Source organism: Staurois parvus, unplaced genomic scaffold (assembly GCF_062004578.1).
Source record: "Staurois parvus isolate SC_StPar_1 unplaced genomic scaffold, SC_StPar_1.0 ptg001660l, whole genome shotgun sequence".
In the NCBI taxonomy this organism is placed as follows: domain Eukaryota; kingdom Metazoa; phylum Chordata; class Amphibia; order Anura; family Ranidae; genus Staurois; species Staurois parvus.
Window position 1 is genome coordinate 283874 of NW_028319456.1, and position 20893 is coordinate 304766.

At 42.7% G+C, this 20893-nt stretch overlaps 1 protein-coding gene across 1 annotated transcript in view; it reads left to right on the plus strand.

Annotated features, from left to right (window-relative positions):
• Positions 1 to 20893, plus strand: part of KIFAP3 (kinesin associated protein 3) — a 151416-nt gene that overhangs the window by 87627 nt on the left and 42896 nt on the right. The window contains exon 14 of the mRNA XM_089663321.1: positions 9252 to 9417. Within this exon, the coding sequence (XP_089519447.1) occupies positions 9252 to 9417 (166 nt within the window). The remainder of the gene's footprint in view (positions 1 to 9251; positions 9418 to 20893) is intronic.

A 20893-nucleotide genomic window follows, 5' to 3' on the forward strand; every position in this document is an offset into this window, starting at 1 on the left:
ATGTTACAAAAACATAAAGAGAACAATAAAACGACAGAGAAATAAAAGAAAGGAGTTAAGGCAGAATACTTGCAAAGTCCTGGTTTAGCAGAGTCCAATTGTCCGAGCAAAAAGGTTGCCTTGGCTCTCAAGTCCATTAAGATGTTTCTTGATTGATGTTAAATGAGAGCTCCCTTCACCAAGCCTGTCAGTCCTTTTCTATTAAAGGGGTGTCGCCTGAGAACAACTGACCAATCATCCAGTTTGGGGAGGGGTTTTAGGAGGTCATTAAGTTTATGACCAAGTCGCAGTACAATTTCATACTAATAATAATAACTTCCAATACGTGCAGGTGGCATTCTAGCAACTGGCAGATTAATATTCAGAATTATATTTCAAACCCAGGGATACCAAACACAGCGTACCCTTGTTACTCAGGAGGGAAGAGACTGCTTTCTTCTCTCTCATATAACATAGTGCTAACATAGTCATGTATGACCTTGTCTGGCTCGGCATGAATTGATATATCAAAATATATACCTAATATTAATCTGCCCAGTTCCTGTTGGATGCTATGAACTTTATGTGGAATTGTGACATGTGGAATGGACGTTTTATGGCACACTCTGCATTCCTAAAGCCCGAATGGCCTAACAGGTCATGTGTGACGGCTGATTGAGTTATTGTTTTACGATAGGGCAAAGGAAAGTGTCTTTTGCTATACAGGCATCCTGCTAAGCCTAATGAGTGGTTTACAGCTCTTGGAGCTGGCCTCTATTTGTGTTTTATTTAAGATAAGAGGCTCTTTTGAAGTTGTTACATCTTACAGCTACAAATTCCATTTTCAAGATGAGGGAGGAGGGGAGAAAGGGTTCATGAAAAACAAAATGGCTGAGATCTTAACAAGATGGCTTTTGCATACAGCTTCCATGTCGCTATTGCGCATAATCGTTACAGCCCCTGTTCCCCACGCTCATATGCAAATGCAAATATGTGATAGCAGATATATTTTTTTGCTGTGTAAAATTTACACTTCTTTATTTGGTTGAGCTCCACCTTACAACCGCGAGGTAATCTGGGTGATGATGGCTTATGACCCTTGGAATTCCCTTTCTGGTGGTAGGGGATTATAACGCAGTTTGTGATCCTAGTATAGATAAGTTTCCTCTGGAAACTCAGTCCTCTACTCCTTTTGCAAGACAAATAGCCGAAATTGGCCTCATGGATATGTGAAGGCGACGTTACCCCTCTTTTGCACAATATTCTTCTTGTTCTAGTACTTACCAATCTCTATTCAGAATAGATATAGCGTTAGGTAATGATTCCATTCTACCTTACATTGTGGAAGTCACCTATAAGGCCATAGGTCTATCAGACCATTCTCCTTTAGTCTTAAGTTTATTGCCTTTCCAGACCACTAGACACTCTGCTTGGAGAGTTAATCCTTTTTGGTAGGGATGCACTGAAATTTCGGTGGCCGAAATGTTTCGGCCGAAAAGAAAAAAAGCACCGATACAGGTGCTGCCCGCCGGCGCCAGCGCCCGCCCTGCCACCACTCGGTAGTTCTCAGCCTTACCTGAGAAACCATTGAATGATCCTGGCGCTGGGCATAGAGATGAGTGAAGGAAAGATGGCCTCCACTCATCTCTATGCCCTTGGAGGACCGGGGCAATGTTACTTCCAGTTCCGACCATTTTTTTTAAAGCACTAGATCAATGCTTTTTTTTTATCCAATGCTTTACATTGCAAAGGAGAGATGTGGGATCTTATTTACCCCATATCTCTCCATAAAGAGGACCTGTCACTAATTATTTCTATCACAAGGGATGCATTCATTAGTGAATAAAAGTGATTACATTTTTTTTTAAAGGGACAGTGCAAAAAATAAATAAATAAAAAAAGTTTAAAGTGCCCGTCCCCGCACGTAGTGGTGAACGCATACATAGGCCATGCCCACATATGTAAATGGTGTTCAAACCACACACGTGAGATATCGCCATGAACGTCAGAGCAAGAGCAATAATTCTCACACTAGACCTCCTCTGTAACTTTACACTGCTAACCTGTAGAAATTTTTAAAGCATCACCCATGGAGATTTTTTAAGTACCGCAGTTTCACGTAATTCCACAAGTGTGCGCAATTTTGCAGCGTGACATTTTGGGTATCTATTTACTCGCCATAATATCCTCTCTCATATTTTACAAAAAAATTGGGGTATATATTGTTTTTTTTTGTTGTTTTTTTTTTTAACAAAGTGTATTTTTTTCCAAAAAATATATTCATTTTTAAAAACTGCGCGTTTCGGTTTTCGGCCAAGTGCATTTTGAATTATCAGTTTCCACACCAGAATTTTTTTTTCGGTGCACTACTACTTTTTGGCTGAAGGTGCTTTAGAATGGAGACACCATGAATGGGGTTGTTGCGTAAAGAGATTAGTGTATACAAAAAATCGAGTAGGGAGTGGGAGGCTTTTCTGTCTCATGAAGTTCGTAGAACTGAGCAATTCTGCCCCTTCTCCCCAGGCACTCTGTTCCTGGAAGGATGCCCAATTACTTTAGAAACAGTGCAAGACAAGACAGGGAGCAAACATTTTTTGCTCGCTGTCAATTCTTTGCAGATGGTGAAAATACGGGTCACCTCCTGGTGGTTATAGCCAGTTCCCAACGCCAGCCACACCACATAGCTTCTATTACTACTGCTACAAGAGATATATCGCTCATGACCCTGGTTTGATATCTGATACCTTCCTAAAGGAAGACTAACAATTGATCGATTTCCTAAGCCCCCTTTGATTGCCAATCCTGATTGCGGCGAATAGAAAACTATTGAACTCCTCTATCACCTTGGAGGAATTGAGCGCAGTGGTGGGTGCGGCCTCTATTAACAAAGCATCAGGCCTGGACGGCTTCCCTTCAGAGATCTACAAGATGTTTGTGGAAGTTTTGCTACCAGAGTTGTTGGCAGTTTTGAACTCGACCTATGAACTTCATCAACTCCCCGATTCTATGAATATGGCAGGCATTATAGTTCTTTTGGAACCGGGCAAGGATAAATTGCTTCCAGAATCCTATTGCTCTTTTAAACTCTGATGTGTAATTACTAGTTAAGGTACTGGCTAATAGACTTAGCAAGGTTATGCAGAAATTGGTGCACCCTGACCAATCGGGGTTAATACCAACACAATCAACTGCCATCAACATTCGCAGACTTTTCATGAACCAGCAGGCCTATGATAATGTGGGAGATTATTATTATTATACAGAATTTATATGGCACCAACAGTTTGCTCAGCGCTTTACAAAATAAAGGGAGACAATACAGTTCAATACACGAGGGTTAGGAGGGTCCTGCTCCTTGGAGCTTACACTCTAAGACAGTGGTTCTCAACCTTTCTAATGCCGCGACCCCTTAATACAGTTCCTCATGTTGTGGTGACCCCCAACCATAAAATTATTTTCGTTGCTACTTCATAACTGTAATTTTGCAGTGGGAGGAGTAGTGCCACGTCATTGGTGTCAGTGGGAGGAATAGTATCCCATCACTGATATCAATGGGAGGAATCGTACCCCATCATTGGTATCAGTGGTAGGAATAGTGCCCCATCATTGGTGTCAGTGGTAGGAATAGTGCCCCATCATTGGTATCAGTCGGAGGAATAGTGCCCCATCATAGGTGTCAGTGGGAGGAATAGTGCCCCATCATTGGTGTCAGTGGGAGGAATAGTGCCCCATCATTGGTGTCAGTGGGAGGAATAGTGCCCCATCATTGGTGTCAGTGGGGGGAATAGTGCCCCATCATTGGTGTCAGTGGGAGGAATAGTGCCCCATCATAGGTGTCAGTGGGGGGAATAGTGCCCCATCATTGGTGTCAGTGGGGGGAGTAGTGCCCCATCATTGGTGTCAGTGGGGGGAATAGTGCCCCATCACTGGTGTCAGTGGGAGGAATAGTGCCTCATCACTGGTGTCAGTGGGAGGAATAGTGTCCCATCACTGGTATCAGTGGGAGGAATAGTGTCTCATCACTGGTGTCAATGGGAGGAATAGTGCCCCAACACTGGTGTCAGTGGGAGGAATAGTGCCCCAACACTGGTGTCAGTGGGAGGAATAGTGCCCCATCATTGGTATCAGTGGGAGGAATAGTTCCCCATCATTGGTGTCAGTGGGAGGAATAGTGCCCCATCATTGGTGTCAGTGGGGGGAATAGTGCCCCATCATTGGTGTCAGTGGGAGGAATAGTGCCCCATCATAGGTGTCAGTGGGGGGAATAGTGCCCCATCATTGGTGTCAGTGGGAGTTATAGTGCCCCATCATTGGTGTCAGTGGGAGTTATAGTGCCCCATCATTGGTGTCAGTGGGGGGAATAGTGCCCCATCATTGGTGTCAGTGGGAGGAATAGTGCCCCATCACTGGTGTCAGTGGGAGGAATAGTGTCCCATCACTGGTGTCAGTGGGAGGAATAGTGCCCCAACACTGGTATCAGTGGGAGAAATAGTGCCCCAACACTGGTGTCAGTGGGAGGAATAGTGCCCCATCATTGGTATCAGTGGGAGGAATAGTGCCCCATCATTGGTGTCAGTGGGAGGAATAGTGCCCCATCATTGGTGTCAGTGGGAGGAATAGTGCCCCATCATTGGTGTCAGTGGGAGGAATAGTGCCCCATCATTGGTGTCAGTGGGAGGAATAGTGCCCCATCATTGGTGTCAGTGGGAGGAATAGTGCCCCATCATTGGTGTCAGTGGGGGGAATAGTGCCCCATCATTGGTGTCAGTGGGGGGAATAGTGCCCCATCATAGGTGTCAGTGGGGGGAATAGTGCCCCATCATTGGTGTCAGTGGGAGTAATAGTGCCCCATCATTGGTGTCAGTGGGGGGAATAGTGCCCCATCACTGGTGTCAGTGGGAGGAATAGTGTCCCATCACTGGTATCAGTGAGAGGAATAGTGCCCCAACACTGGTGTCAGTGGGAGGAATAGTTCCCCAACACTGGTGTCAGTGGGAGGAATAGTGCCCCATCATTGGTATCAGTGGGAGGAATAGTGCCCCATCATTGGTGTCAGTGGGAGGAATCGTGCCCCATCACTGGTGTCAGTGGGGGGAATAGTACCCCATCATTGGTATCAGTGGGAGGAATAGTGCCCCATCATAGGTGTCAGTGGGAGCAATAGTGCCCCATCATTGGTGTCAGTGGGGGGTGGAATAGTGCCCCATCGTTGGTGTCAGTGGGGGGAGGAATAGTGCCCCATCATTGGTATTAGTGACACCAATGATGGGGCACTATTCCTCCCACTGACACCAATGATACTTATCTTGCTGACCCCTGCTCCAGCCTGGGCTCGCTCGCTCCCTCCCTCTCCCATGGTACAGAGACTTACCGGTCAGATGTCTTCCTTCTCCGGCCGCTCTCCTCCTCTTCACTCGCTCGATCTTCGCGGTGCCGCTCGGCTCCTCCTCTCCAAGCTCCACCTCCTCGCCGGTGATTGGCCGCCTGTGTGCCTCTCCTGAGCTACAGTTCCGCCGGCCAATCACCGGCGAAGGATTGATCCTGGGGGTGTGCCCAGATGACAGGGACGGCATGTCATCCCGCCCACACCTGGAGACGGATAGAGGAGTGGTGTCTCGGTTCCTAAGGCCATCGGAAATATGTGTTTTTCGATGGTCTTAGGCGACCCCTGTGAAAGTGTCGTTCGACCCCCAGGTTGAGAACCGCTGCTCTAAGAGATAGAGCCATTCTATCATTGGACGCAGCCAAAGCTTTCGATAGTGTGGAGTGGCCCTATCTTTGGAAGGTACTAGACCTCTTCGGTTTGGGAGCTAAATTTATAGGTTGGTTGAAATTATTATACACTACACCTCAAGCCACAATGTTGATTAACGACTCCCAATTTGCCTTCTTTTCTCTGCACAGGGGCACGCGGCAGGGTTGTCCCCTCTCCTCTTTGCTTTGGCGATAGAGCCTGTTGACGAGACTATTCATCAGTCACTATCTATTACTGGCTTTAGAAGGGGAAACAGGGAGGACAAGCTTGCTCTATATGCTGACAATGCCTTACTATTTCTAGGAGATACAACTCATCCTTGTCTGCTCTTATGTCTATTGTAGTGAGATTTGGATCATTTTCTAGCTTTGAGATAAATTTGGACAACTTTCTCTTACTTCCCCTTGACTCACAAAATATAACATTGCCCCTTTGTGCCAGGCAGATTAAAATTGTGTCAGAATTTAAATATCTGGGAGTCTTGGTCCATCCCACTGTGGAGGATTACTTACGTTACAACTTACAGACCTTAATGGATAAATTTAAATTGAAAAGTAGGGTTTGGAGTAACCTTCCCCTATCCCCATTGTAGGCAGGTCAAATCTTATGAAAATGATTTCGGCCCCACAGTTGCTCTATGTGCTGCATAACTCTCCAATCTGACCTAGCCAGAAATGGTTTAAAAGTATAGACTCTCTTTTTAGGGCATTAATATGGAGGGCTAAGAATCCAAGAATTTGCTTACCCATTTTGCAATTGCCCAAAGATAGTGGAGGCCTGTCCGTTCCCTCGACGAGACTATATTTCCTGGCAGCTCAGCTCTAACACTTTTCCAGATGGGGCACTCTTACCATACAAGACCCTATGCAAGCCATACTTTTGGCAGATAAATATCCATTAATGGATCTGTCAGAAGCAGGGAGATTCTGAGATGACTCCCAATTTCCCACTTTAGGCCTCTTTCAGATGGACGCACCGATCCGGTCCGCCTTCCCATTTTTCAGGCAGACCCGATCGGAGCCTCCATTCTCCTCTAGGGAGCGGTGGGTGTAAACAGACATGTGTCCATTTATACCCACTGACATCCAGTCCGTTCTGTTCCGCAAAAAAGGGATGGATGGGGATCCAATTCCCCTTCCGTCCGTTGGATTGGGTCGGATGGAAACGGACAGGCGGTCTGTTTTCATCCAACTGCCCATTGAGGAGGGCGAGAATGGGCAGTTGGAAGAATGGTATGGCAAGGGCATTCTTTTTCTCTATCAGTTATTCATAAATAATCAATTAAAATCTTTCGAAGATATACAGAGGGAATTTGGTCTTCCACCCCATAGGTTTTACCAGTTTCTCCAGCTTAGGCTTGCCCTATCTGTACAAGCTAGATGGACTAACCTTAATCAAGTGTCCTCTCCACTAATAGATCAACTAGCTTCTTCCCACAACAAGAGAGGACTTATATAGTCTCTATATCAATCTATTTTGCTCAACTCCCTTGGTACTATTCCACAGCCTGGGAGGTCAGGGTAGGCTAAGATATAGATTCTCTGGATAGGGAGATTTGGAAGGCTATTCTGCAGTAGGTTTCAATGGTGTCCATTTCACCATCCCAAAGGTTGTCCCAGCTTTTTATTATACACAGAGTGTACCGAAAACAATATAAAAATGATACCAATGGCATCGTAGGGAGACTCCGGAATTTTCTAGATGTGGAGGCTGCACTCCAGACCCTCCTCCACATGCTCTGGAAATGCCCAAAACTAGTTAGATATTGGCGGGGTATAATCAATATTGTAATTCAAGTATTTCGAACACAACTTCACAATGATCCACTAACTTGCATACTCAGATTCCTGGATGAGGAGCTTTTTACCCCTCATACTCTGACTTCTATCTCCAGACTATTATTTATAGCCCATAAATGTATTCTGTTGAAATGGATCTCCACTTCTCCCAAATTTTGAGTTCTGGAGACAACAGGTTAATCTTACTCTGCTCAAAGAGCCGTAAATTCTGCAGCAGCGAGGTATTCCTTGTCAATTTAATAAGCTTTGGGACTCCTGGATGCAAGTACCAGGGTTAGCCCCTCTGTCCTTATTATCCTTATAAATTTTCCAATGGTTAAATTGATAAGAGGAATAGGAAATACAAGGCACAATGTGAAAGGTGTATGGCAGTGCGTCAATATATTGCATCAGAAATATCATGGTCTATGATTGTTGACTTATTTCTGAAGATGGAGCTAAGGGGAATACTGTATATGGTTTCCTTGTAAGTGATCACAGGTTCTATTTGTGTTCATAGAAAGTTTGTATGTTTGAAGAATGTTGTGGTGATCTCCCAATGTTTTTATGTTTTACTGTTTCACAGTAATGCTGATCTTAACCCTATTCTCACACAGAGCTAGACACATGACAAATTGGTATTGTGAAATTGTATGTTTACTACTGTATACCAGGCTTTGCTTGTTGTTTTGTACCTTTTTATTCTTTTTCTATTTGGAGTTTTGTAAACTGGAAAACTTTTGAATAAAAATGATTTGGGAAAATAAACACAGCGATCACACCACACATGTGAGGTATCACCGTGAATGCCAGAGTGAGTGAAATCATTTTTGAAATAACAGTAACTCTAAACTGTTAACCTGTAAAGGCTTTTAGAATGTCACCTATGGAAATTTTTAGGTACTGTAGTATGGCGCCGTTCCACAGGTGGATGCAATTTTAAAGTGTGACATGTTTGGTATCTATTTACTCAGCATAACATCATCTTTTATAGTTTACCAAACAATTGGGTATTATATTGTGTTTTTGTGCATTAAGATTAAAGTGTATTTTTTCCAAAAAAATGTGTGTTTAAAAAACCGCCACGCAAATATTGTGTGACATAGAAATATGCAACATCCACCATTTTATTCTTTAGGGCCTCTGCTTAAAAATATATATAATGTTTGGGGGTTTCTAAGTAGTTTTATATAAAAAAAAATGTTTTCTACATGTAGGAGAGGAATGTCTGGATTGCCCTGGACTAGAAATGGTTAAAAACCTCTCATCGTTAGGGGATTAAAATATACAAACTATAACGTAGCTGGCATAATATACATCAAAAAGCACTTGTTTTCTACACTCACATGAGAAGGGGAGAATGCCTTCTGTCATGAATTCAATGCAAAACCTTAGCCCACTTTTATAAAAAAAAATTATCCTGAAACCTAGTCAGAACTCTAATCCTAGCACTACCTGTACAGTTTTTGGAACGTGCATTGGGATAATAGCTTGAACATTTTTTTAACATCACTCACTTTTTAAGTTCAATGAAAATAGCTGGAGACAATTACTTGATATATATACAGTATCTAAGTAAAATATCTAGTAATTCTATGAATTTTAGTAAAGTTGACCAATACATTTTCCCACAACATAAAAGCTGTAGCAAGGTGACAATCTATGAAAATCCACTTGCATAATTTGAGCAGCACATTTTTGGACTACAATAAACCAAAGTTGTTTTTTTTTTTCCTTAGGACTATGTTGGTGATTTAGCAGCGCAGATTTCAAATGATGAAGAAGAAGAATTTGTCATAGAGTGTCTTGGGACATTAGCTAACCTTACTATTCCTGATTTGGACTGGGAACTGGTTCTTAAAGAATACAAACTTGTCCCTTACCTCAAGGACAAACTCAAGCCAGGTAAGTTGTTTATTCTCAGCTTAGGTTTTTTAGTAATACCCGTTTTTACTAAACTTCAGTAAAGAGGAACTCCAGAAGAACAGATAAATACTGTATACAGTTAAAGTGCTGTTGAATGAATAAAAGAACAGTAGATTTAAAGGACAATAGAAAGATGCAAGATTAGAGGTTTGGTATTATTTTGTATCATTTACATTTGTTTTTAAAATAATAGCACAGTGATATTGTAATTATATGAGGAGACCAGTTTTAGGTGTAGTATTAACTTACTAGAATACATAATAAAAGTGTGGAAAAAAATAACGTGAAAGAAGAGAGCCTTGGGATATTTTGTTTAGTAATCCTGGTGGTAAGTCCATGTTAAAAATATTGCATTGCCCTGCATGTAAGTACATGTCTAACATGGTAAAATTTTACAGAATAAATATATATTTTAGATGAAATTTCAGAAAGTTGTACGTTGTGTGTGCAATTTGGACAGTTCACAGTTTCTATTAGAAACATTTTATCTAATGGCTTTAGAAATATAATTTTATGCTGATTGCATTTTGTTGGTAGTACTGTCCTAACTGTGCTGGTAAAGTAGATTCTGATAATTTAATCTTGGTAAAACGTCATTTAGCTATTCTTCATGTCAGCACATTGCAAAAATGTTGGAAACACGTGGCACTACGTTGATCTTCTCTAATTATGCTTACCAACCAGTAGATGAATCCTTTGGCAACTGTTATGTCACTGAGCTGTGTACAGTGCTCTGTTTCAGAGTTACTGCTCCTGCACAGAACTTTCAAGCAAGCATTAAGACCAATCAGGATAGGTAAAAAAAAGTGTCTTTACAATTCATACATAGTATGTATTCAATTCTATAAATATACTAATTAGGATAGGTCAGTGCTGACCATACAGCCCAAGTTAAGTAAACTATCTTTCTGTTAAGTGAACATTATGCTCTGATATGCACATAGAGTTTTAGTAGTAATATAAAAAAGGATGTCTGGATTGGGAGTGTGGAGGGTGACATGCTGCAAGACTATGGTGCCTGAACAGCATTGCCCCCAAGGAGAGCACAGCCACATACATGCACTTCTGCTCACCCCCTGTCTTATGGGCTATCTTACTAGACGTATCAATTCAATTTCCAAGTGCTGGAGGAATTAAGACTGAATCTCAAACAGCTTTTTCTCTAAGACACATCGCCATAAAGATAAATTGCCTAAATTTGCAAAGGACCTATATCCCACAGGATACCACAGTCCCTCTCCAGTCACAAGGGCTGAGCATCCTAATTTCCAGGCAATCCCCCTGTAAATGTATAAATCAGTACTCTATTGAAGAAGGCAGATTCTTTTTATTAAAGGGGAACTTTACTGCCAGAAGATTAAACTGGCTAAATTTTACCTTACCAATTCAGGCCAAGTGATTTTCCTAGAGATCAGTCTTAACAAACTAGAGGAGTTGTCAGAGGGGCTCTGGGGATACAAGGATTTATAACCTGGGGTCCATGGATGGGTTTCAGGGAGTCTGTGAGGGTCAGATAAAAAATAGCATTTGCACTCACTACACAGCCTTCCCCTTTGTCCCAATGAATGATTTCCCATTGAAAGAAGTGAAAGAAAACACACCTTGCCATTACTTATAGCACTGATTGCTGAGCGCCTCTTGATTCATTGTTGGCCCATGTTTTCCATTTAAATTTGTACCGTTGTTCTCTGCACAACCGCCATCTTGTGCCACTTAATAAGGAGTGGCCACTGATTCATGCATGAAAACGAGTAAGCTTTTTAAGATTGGTTACTTTTTGTGTACCCCATACTGTATATGTATGAGGCAATCAAATTTCAATAAATTGAAGTACATATATTCACTGCATGCAAATTTTGTTTGTGATTCCTAAAGGGGTCCGTAGCTAAAAAAAAAAAAAAAGGTTAAGAACCACTGAACTAGTAGATGTCCAGAGCATATTACATCATAACACATCATATTTATTTATGTATTGATTTTCTTCTTCTTCAACAATCCACCATACCAGTGGTCACCCACTTAGCAATAGGAAGTATACCCCTTTCTGGTCTTTTTCCGGTCCTGTTATCAATTGCACTGTGGGATAAGATACGGAGACCCTGGCAGTAGAAATTAAATTACTCACTTTTACAAAACCCAATGATCCCAAAGATATAAACAGAACTAGAACAATATTTTGCCACAAATTACTTACCTGAACAAAACCCATTGATAGTGTTATGGCCCACAAATTTATATTAGAGGAACAGGTGGGATCAGAGATGCCAATAATGGCTTCACTGTGGCTGATTACTGGGTTGGAGCAGAGAAATAGTTTTAGTGGGGGGCACTTTCGATGGATTGCCAGATGTAAATAGGGTTTTGAAGGCAAGCGTAATAAGTCTGGATTTCATTTGTGTTTTTTTTTGGAGGGGGGGTTATTGTCCTACATTGGGATGAAGGTATGTCAAAACCTACAGCTCCCTCAACCAATGTTTAAGAGATATGGCACCGTTAAATGTAATATCATGTAATGTAAAGATTTTAAATCCCCAGGTGAAAAGATATACCGTATTTGCCGGCGTATAAGACGACTGGGCGTATAAGACGACCCCCCCTACTTTTCCTGCTAAAATGTAGTGTTTGGGCTATACTCGCCGTATAAGACTACCCCTCTTCCAATGCACACCAGTGGGAGGAATAGTGCCCCATCATTGATGTCAGTGGGGGGAATAGTGCCCCATCATTGGTGTCAGTGGGAGGAATAGTGCCCCATCATTGGTGTCAGTGGGAGGAATAGTGCCCCATCATTGGTATCAGTGGAAGGAATAGTGCCCCATCATTGGTGTCAGTGGGAGGAATAGTGCCCCATCATTGGTGTCAGTGGGAGGAATAGTGCCCCATCATTGGTGTCAGTGGCAGGAATAGTGCCCCATCATTGGTATCAGTGGCAGGAATAGTGCCCCATCATTGGTGTCAGTGGGAGGAATAGTGCCCCATCATTGGTGTCAGTGGGAGGAATAGTGCCCCATCATTGGTGTCAGTGGGAGGAATAGTGCCCCATCATTGGTGTCAGTGGGAGGAATAGTGCCCCATCATTGGTGTCAGTGGGAGGAATAGTGCCCCATCATTGGTGTCAGTGGGAGGAATGGTGTCCCATCATTGGTGTCAGTGAGGGGTGGAATAGTGCCCCATCATTGGTGTCAGTGGGGGGTGGAATAGTGCCCCATCGTTGGTGTCAGTGGGGGGGGGAATAGTGCCCCATCGTTGGTGTCAGTGGGGGGGAGGAATAGTGCCCCATCGTTGGTGTCAGTGGGAGGAATAGTGCCCCATCGTTGGTATCAGTGGGAGGAATAGTGCCCCATCATTGGTATCAGTGACACCAATGATGGGGCACTATTCCTCCCACTGAGACTTGCTGACCCTGTTCTCGTATGGTGCTGCTGCAGCCAGCATATGTGGTTGCAGCAGCACCTCTACACAGAACACTTACCTGCTGCTCCGGCACTCAATTTTCGCGGGGCCGCTCGGCTCCGCCCCCTCGCCGGTGATTGGCCGCCTGTGTGCCTATCCTGAGCTACAGTTCTGGCGGCCAATCACCGGTGAGGAGGCGGAGCCGAGCAGCCGCACGAACATCCAGTGGCCGAACTGAAGGAGACGCCGCGCTTCCTGGACCGGATCGTCGTGGGACTGGATCCAGGTAAGAGACATCAGCCCCTGCAAACCCCTGTACTTAATGCCGCAGCCCCCCTAACATGTGTACCGGCGTATAAGACGACCCCCGACTTTTGAGAAGATTTTCAAGGGTCAAAAAGTCGTCTTATACGCCGGAAAATACGGTAAGATTGCAAGAGGATTACATTATTATATAGCAAATGTAGTGTTTTTGCAAGACTTCTATTGCTCATGACTCTAAGATTAGATTAACATGTAAATACTTTCCAATGTAGTACTATGGGGATTCATCCTCAAGAGGAAATAGACGTGTGGCTATAGGACTGGATAAAAACACTGTTTTTGGTGAAGGAGCATTTGGCAGACCTGGACGGCAGCACTTGTTATGAAAGGCTCTTTGCTTAATGCTAATCTTTGTTTCCCTAACAAACAGCCAATTGTACATCTAGAGAAAGTACAAAAAAAAAATCACATAATTTAAAGAGGGCAAATTAATAGTCACAAGAGATTTTAACTTTTATTTTGACCCACAGTTACAGTAGATACATTGTATAGTACTTATGCTTCATACCAAATATTTTAAAATAAAAAGGTTCTTCATCAGTACCAACTGGTAAATAAATGGAGGGCCAAGCATCCAAGGAGTAAAGACTTTACTTTTTATCTTCAGTTCATGAGTCTTATTCGAGAATAGATTACATTTTGTTAGAACATCAATATTTAGACTCCCTCAATTACAGCTGCAATTAAACCAATTACACTATCAGATTACTCACCAGTAATAATTAAAATAAATTTCACATCATAGTCGCCTAGAAATTTTTTCTTGGAGGCCAAAGGGCTCTCTGCTACAAGACCCAAAGGTCCTGAAAAGAATTTAATGTGAGTTGGACATTATTTTTTTTCTTTTTTAATGTTTTAATGACTCCTCTGAAATCTTACAGGCTACCATTTGGGAGGCCCATAAGGCCTATATTAGGGGCATTCTGATAGCAGTTGGAGCGCAGAAAAAGAAAAGAATGGTTGACTAAGGTAAACACTTTAGTAAGAGAAATTCAGGAAATAGAATGAGCACATAAGCTAAAAACAGATGTCCACCTGCAACTGATTACGAAAAGAGAGGAACTAAAGACGTATATATAGAACAGACGTGCCTTTAACCGCTTGCCGCCCTGCCACTGTGTATATATATGTGTGCAGGGCAGCAGTGGAGCGCAAAAGCATGTTTTAAAACGTTCTCCGCGCTCCCGACACATTCGCGGGTAGGGGGCGCGCGCGCGCGCTCTCGCCGACCCGCAGGTGATACGATTCGATCCAGGAGGGATCAATCATTAGATTTCAGGCAGTGATTTATGGCTGAAATCACATGATCGGTCCCTGTCCTATTCTGTCCTGTGTTGATATTTACACAGGGCAGGATATGATGTCATTCTTCTCTGCCTGGACACATTCCGTTCCATTCAGAGAAGAAGACATCCAAAAAGTGAGTACACAAGCACTACACTACAGTTAGAACACTCTAGGACACATTTAACCCCATGATCACCCCCCCCCCCCCCAGTTAACCCCTTCACTGCCCTGTCACCAGTGTCACTGATCAGTGAAGCGATTTTTACTGATCAGTGTTGCTGGCGACCTCCGATAGAGTTAGCGCCCCTCCCAGATAGCGCCAGTTTGCCCGCTAATACACCAGTAGTCCCGTCTAACCCCTTGATCGCCCCCCCCCCCCAGTTAACCCCTTCACTGCCCTGTCACCAGTGTCCCTGATCAGTGAACCAATTTTTACTGATCACTGTATCAGTGTCGCTGGCGACTTCCGATAGTGTTAGCACCCCTCCCAGATAGCGCCAGATTGCCCGCCAGTACACCAGTAATCCCGTTTAACCCCTTGATCCCCCCCCCAGTTAACCCCTTCACTGCCCTGTCACCAGTGTTACTGATCAGTGAACCAATTTTTACTGATCACTGTATCAGTGTCGCTGGCGACTTCCGATAGTGTTAGCGCCCCTCCCAGATAGCGCCAGATTGCCCACTAGTACACCAGTAATCTCGTTTAACCCCTTGATTGCCCCCCCAGTTAACCCCTTCACTGCCCTGTCACCAGTGTCACTGATCAGTGAACCGATTTTTACTGATCACTGTATCAGTGTCGCTGGCGACTTCCGATAGTGTTAGCGCCCCTCTCAGATAGCGCCAGATTGCCGCTAGTACACCAGTAATCCCATTTAACCCCTTAATCCCCCCCCCCCAGTTAACCCCTTCACTGCCCTGTCACCAGTGTCACTGATCAGTGAAGCGATTTTTACTGATCACTGTATCAGTGTCGCTGGCGACTTCCGATAGTGTTAGCGCCCCTCCCAGATAGTGCCAGATTGCCCGCCAGTACACCAGTAATCCCGTTTAACCCCTTGATCGCCCCTCCCCCCAGTTAACCCCTTCACTGCCCTGTCACCAGTGTCACTGATCAGTGAACCAATTTTTACTGATCACTGTATCAGTGTCGCTGGCGACTTCCGATAGTGTTAGCGCCCCTCCCAGATAGCGCCAGATTGCCCGCTAGTACACCAGTAATCCCAATTAACCCCTTAATCTCCCTCCCCCCAGTTAACCCCTTCACTGCCCTGTCACCAGTGTCACTGATCAGTGAACCGATTTTTACTGATCACTGTATCAGTGTCCCTGGCGACTTCCGATAGTGTTAGCGCCCCTCCCAGATAGCGCCAGATTGCCCGCTAGTACACCAGTAATCCCATTTAACCCCTTAATCTCCCCCCCCCCAGTTAACCCCTTCACTGCCCTGTCACCAGTGTCACTGATCAGTGAACCGATTTTTACTGATCACTGTATCAGTGTCGCTGGCGACTTCCGATAGTGTTAGCGCCCCTCCCAGATAGCGCCAGATTGCCCGCCAGTACACCAGTAATCCCGTTTACCCCTTGATCGCCCCCCCCCCCCCCGTTAACCCCTTCACTGCCCTGTCATCAGTGTCATTGATCAATGAACAGATTTTTACTGATCACTGTATCAGTGTCGCTGGCGACTTCCGATAGTGTTAGCGCCCCTCCCAGATAGCGCCAGTTTGCCCGCTAGTGCACCTGAAATCCCATTTAACCCCTTGATCGCCCCCCTCCCCCCCCAGTTAACCCCTTCACTGCCCTGTCACCAGTGTCATTGATTACAGTAAACAGATTTTTACTGATCACTGTATTAGTGTCACTGGTGACTTCCGATAGTGTTAGCGCCCCTCCTAGATAGCGCCAGTTTGCCCGCTAATGCACGGGATTTTTTTTACCAAAAACATGTAGCAGAATACATTTTGGCTTAAATTTATGACTAACTTTGAGTTTATGATATATTTTTTATAGCTTAAAGTAGAAAATATTGTTTTTTTTCAAAATTTTCATATTTTTTTTGATTATAGCGCAAAAAATAAAAAGCGCACAGGTGATCAAATACCACCAAAAGAAAGCTCTATTTGAGTGAAAAAAAGGACGTAAATTTCGTTTGGGTGCAGCATTGCATGACCGCGCAATTATCATTTGAATTAGTGCAGCGCTGTATAGCAAAAAAATGCATAAATTACAGTATCTTTACCATAGTTTGTAGACGCTATAACTTTCACACAAAGCAATCAATATACACTTATTGGGATTTTTTTTACCAAAAACATGTAGCAGAATACATTTTGGCTTAAATTTATGACTAACTTTGAGTTTACGATATATTTTTTATAGCTGAAAGTAGAAAATATTGTTTTTTTTCAAAATTTTTGTGGTTTTTTTGTTTATAGCGCAAAAAATAAAAAGCGCACAGGTGATCAAATACCACCAAAAGAAAGCTCTATTTGTGTGAAAAAAAGGACGTAAATTTCGTTTGGGTACAGCATTGCATGACCGCGCAATTATCATTTGAGTTAGTGCAGCGCTGTATAGCAAAAAAAGGCATAAATTACAGTATCTATACCATAGTTTGTAGACGCTATAACTTTCACACAAAGCAATCAATATACACTTATTGGGATTTTTTTTACCAAAAACATGTAGCAGAATACATTTTGGCTTAAATTTATGACTAACTTTGAGTTTACGATATATTTTTTATAGCTGAAAGTGGAAAATATTGTTTTTTTTTCAAAATTTTTGTGGTTTTTTTGTTTATAGCACAAAAAATAAAAAGCGCACAGGTGATCAAATACCACCAAAAGAAAGCTCTATTTGAGTGAAAAAAGGACGTAAATTTCGTTTGGGTACAGCATTGCATGACCGCGCAATTATCATTTGAGTTAGTGCAGCGCTGTATAGCAAAAAAATGCATAAATTACAGTATCTATACCATAGTTTGTAGACGCTATAACTTTCACACAAAGCAATCAATATACACTTATTGGGATTTTTTTTACCAAAAACATGTAGCAGAATACATTTTGGCTTAAATTTATGACTAACTTTGAGTTTACGATATATTTTTTATAGCTGAAAGTAGAAAATATTGTTTTTTTTCAAAATTTTTGTGGTTTTTTTGTTTATAGCGCAAAAAATAAAAAGCGCACAGGTGATCAAATACCACCAAAAGAAAGCTCTATTTGTGTGAAAAAAAGGACGTAAATTTCGTTTGGGTACAGCATTGCATGACCGCGCAATTATCATTTGAGTTAGTGCAGCGCTGTATAGCAAAAAAAGGCATAAATTACAGTATCTATACCATAGTTTGTAGACGCTATAACTTTCACACAAAGCAATCAATTTACACTTATTGGGATATTTTTTTACCAAAAACATGTAGCAGAATACATTTTGGCTTAAATTTATGACTAACTTTGAGTTTACGATATATTTTTTATAGCTGAAAGTAGAAAATATTGGGTTTTTTTCAAACTTTTCGTGTTTTTTTGTTTATAGCGCAAAAAATAAAAAGCGCACAGGTGATCAAATACCACCAAAAGAAAGCTCTATTTGAGTGAAAAAAAGGACGTAAATTTCATTTGGGTACAGCATTGCATGACCGCGCAATTATCATTTGAATTAGTGCAGCGCCTAACAGCAAAAAAAGGCCTGGTCATTAAGGGGGGTAAATCCTCTGGGGCTCAAGTGGTTAATTTCCTAGCAAAAGAAAGATATCAATGAGACAATAAGTCACTGAAGTGACTGATGAAAATGTTAGGGGATAAAAAAAGCTGCAACATATATTGAGAAGATGAAAATTAATGAGGGAAAATTGTATACTCCACAAAGAAAGTGGCAGAGGTATTCTAAACTTTTTATAGTGTGTAAAACAGTAATCCCATACAGAAAGGAAAAAGCATCAATGCAGCAGTATGTGCAAGTTGCAAAACTCACTAAGTTTCCTGAAGAAGATATGGAACAGTTAGGCCATTTCATTTTCATTTCAAGGGGAAGTAGCATAGGTGATAAAAAAAAAATATACCCCCCCCCCCCCACTGTCAGCAACAGTGGGGCATAGTTCCTGCCACTGACACCGACAATGAGGCACTATTCCTCACAATGACACTATTGATTAGGCACTATTCCTCCCACTGGCACCAACAATGGGGCACTATTCCTCCACCTGACACCAACGATGGGTACTATTCCTCCTTCTGACACCAATGATGGGGCACTATTTCTTCACCTGACACCAAAGATGAGGCACTGTTAACTCCCACTGATACCCCAAGACGTTTTCTACTTAGGCTGGCCACAGTCCGGCCCTCCTAAAGTTTGGAGGACAGTAAACTGGCCCTTCGTTTAGAAAGTTTGGAGACCCCTGCTTTATAACACTCTACAAGAAATTGCAGAGAAAGTCCTAGCACTGTGTAGATATTTCAACTCTTTAAGTAAGAGGATGTATATGCAAAAAGAATCCTTATTAGCATATATCTCGTTATATTAAAATAAGACAAAGATCCCACATCATGTGGCAGTTATAGACCCAAATTGCTATTAAACACTGGCATTAAAATCTTATAAAAAAAACTAAGAGGTTAAAACCTGTAATGTCACGGTGGGTACATGTGGACCAGGTAGGCTTCATACCAGGCTGAGAGGAGAAAGACAACTGCATTAGACCATTAATCCGATCCAATAGTGTTAGCATGGGAGGATCCTGCTGTCTCTAGGCCCCCTACTGCATCCTGCTGCTCAGTCACTGGCTTTAATGGCAAGGCTGTTGAAACCCACATTCTGATTTTCCTGCAGTCAAGACATGATGCTAATGAGATCTTGGCCTTACTTCCTTGTCACATGCTGCTAAGCATCCCAAGGAATTTGCTCTCTGTTGTTTGGATGTAGTCTATCTGAAAGCCCCATCCTCTATCCGGAAAACTGACTAATTTTTTTGTCTCGCTGGCAGGATCTTGAAAGTAACACCATGCTTCCAAGTCTACTCTTAATAGATGAATAAGACAGTCACTCATTGTAAGAGCTTATGCTGTAAAGGATTAGGTCCTTCCAGTACCCTTATGTGCTCACTCCCCCAGATTTTTTTTCACGGAGGAGGCGAGGGTTATAAGGGTGGGTTCAAGGGGGGTGGGCATGTCCAAAAGCTTTGCTAGTGTCCAACCACCTGAAGGTTTCAGCCTGTAACTCATGAAGTACAAGGCACTAAAGGGGTGTAACTACCTGTTAACCCATACTTTTTATTGCAAATCTTTACTTAGAAAATAGGGAATATTGCTTTACGTATATTGCAATAAATGTCTAAGCTGGCCATCTGATACAAAGTGATCCTTTTAGATTGCTATTGCCAAATTTCTACTTGCTAAATAACATAGGCATCTAGGGACAATATTGGACAATCAGGCACAACTGGAGGTGAGCTGGCCAGAGAGGGATCATTTTTAAACACACATTTTTACATGCAGAGATTACTAATGTTACCTGTTGGTGTCATCCACCATCTAAAACTTTGTGTTTTCCCCAGTTGTGGACATGTATCACTAGATTTTGGTCTGTAGGTCACCTCCAGCTGTGACTGTATGCCCATACTCTTACGATAACTTTGAGAAAGTTAGCCAGCTTGAACATGTATTGCGTTATATGCAAACGCAAAATCCCTGGTTTTTATACAAAGGTTTGCTACAAATAAGTTAGGGGTTAACATTTGTTAAGGGCAAAACACATCCCCCATGTGTCATTAGCTCCTAATTGAAGGATTGCCTAACCCCCCCCCCTCCCCCCACGTTCATCCAAGTATAAATTTAGTACAGTCCGGGGGACGGCCTGGCGAGGGGGACAGGCTGGCATTTCTTGCCCAAAGTACGTATTACGGCGCTAAAGTACATCGCACTTTCAACACGGCAACAAGGGAACATCCCAACATCCTCTCATCATCTTTCCTCTGATCTCCAGGTAACCACTGCTTCCATCGCCCTCTGAAACTTCCTGCTCTAACTGCAACTGACAACTGCCTCCTGTTGCCCCCGATAACCATTGCTTCCACTGCTCTCTCAACCGCTAAGCTACTTTGCATGCCTGAAATTATCTGCATTGTTAGATTTTTTTCTATTTTCTTTGTAACTATTGTGTATACTTGCCTGTATGAAGTGACCTTAGCCTCACAGTGCCTTAGCTGAGATCAAACACCTTGCCTTATCTTGTGTACATCCTGCTTGCAATTTAAGGGCAAAACACATCCCCCATGTGTCATTTATTAGCTCTTAATTGAAGGATTGCCATACCTACCCCCCCCCCCCGTCCATCCAAGTATAAATTTAGTACAGTCCGGGGGACAGCCTGGCGAGGGGGACAGGCTGGCAGGCTAGTACATCGCACTTTCAACACGGCACTTTAACTAAGGCAACTAC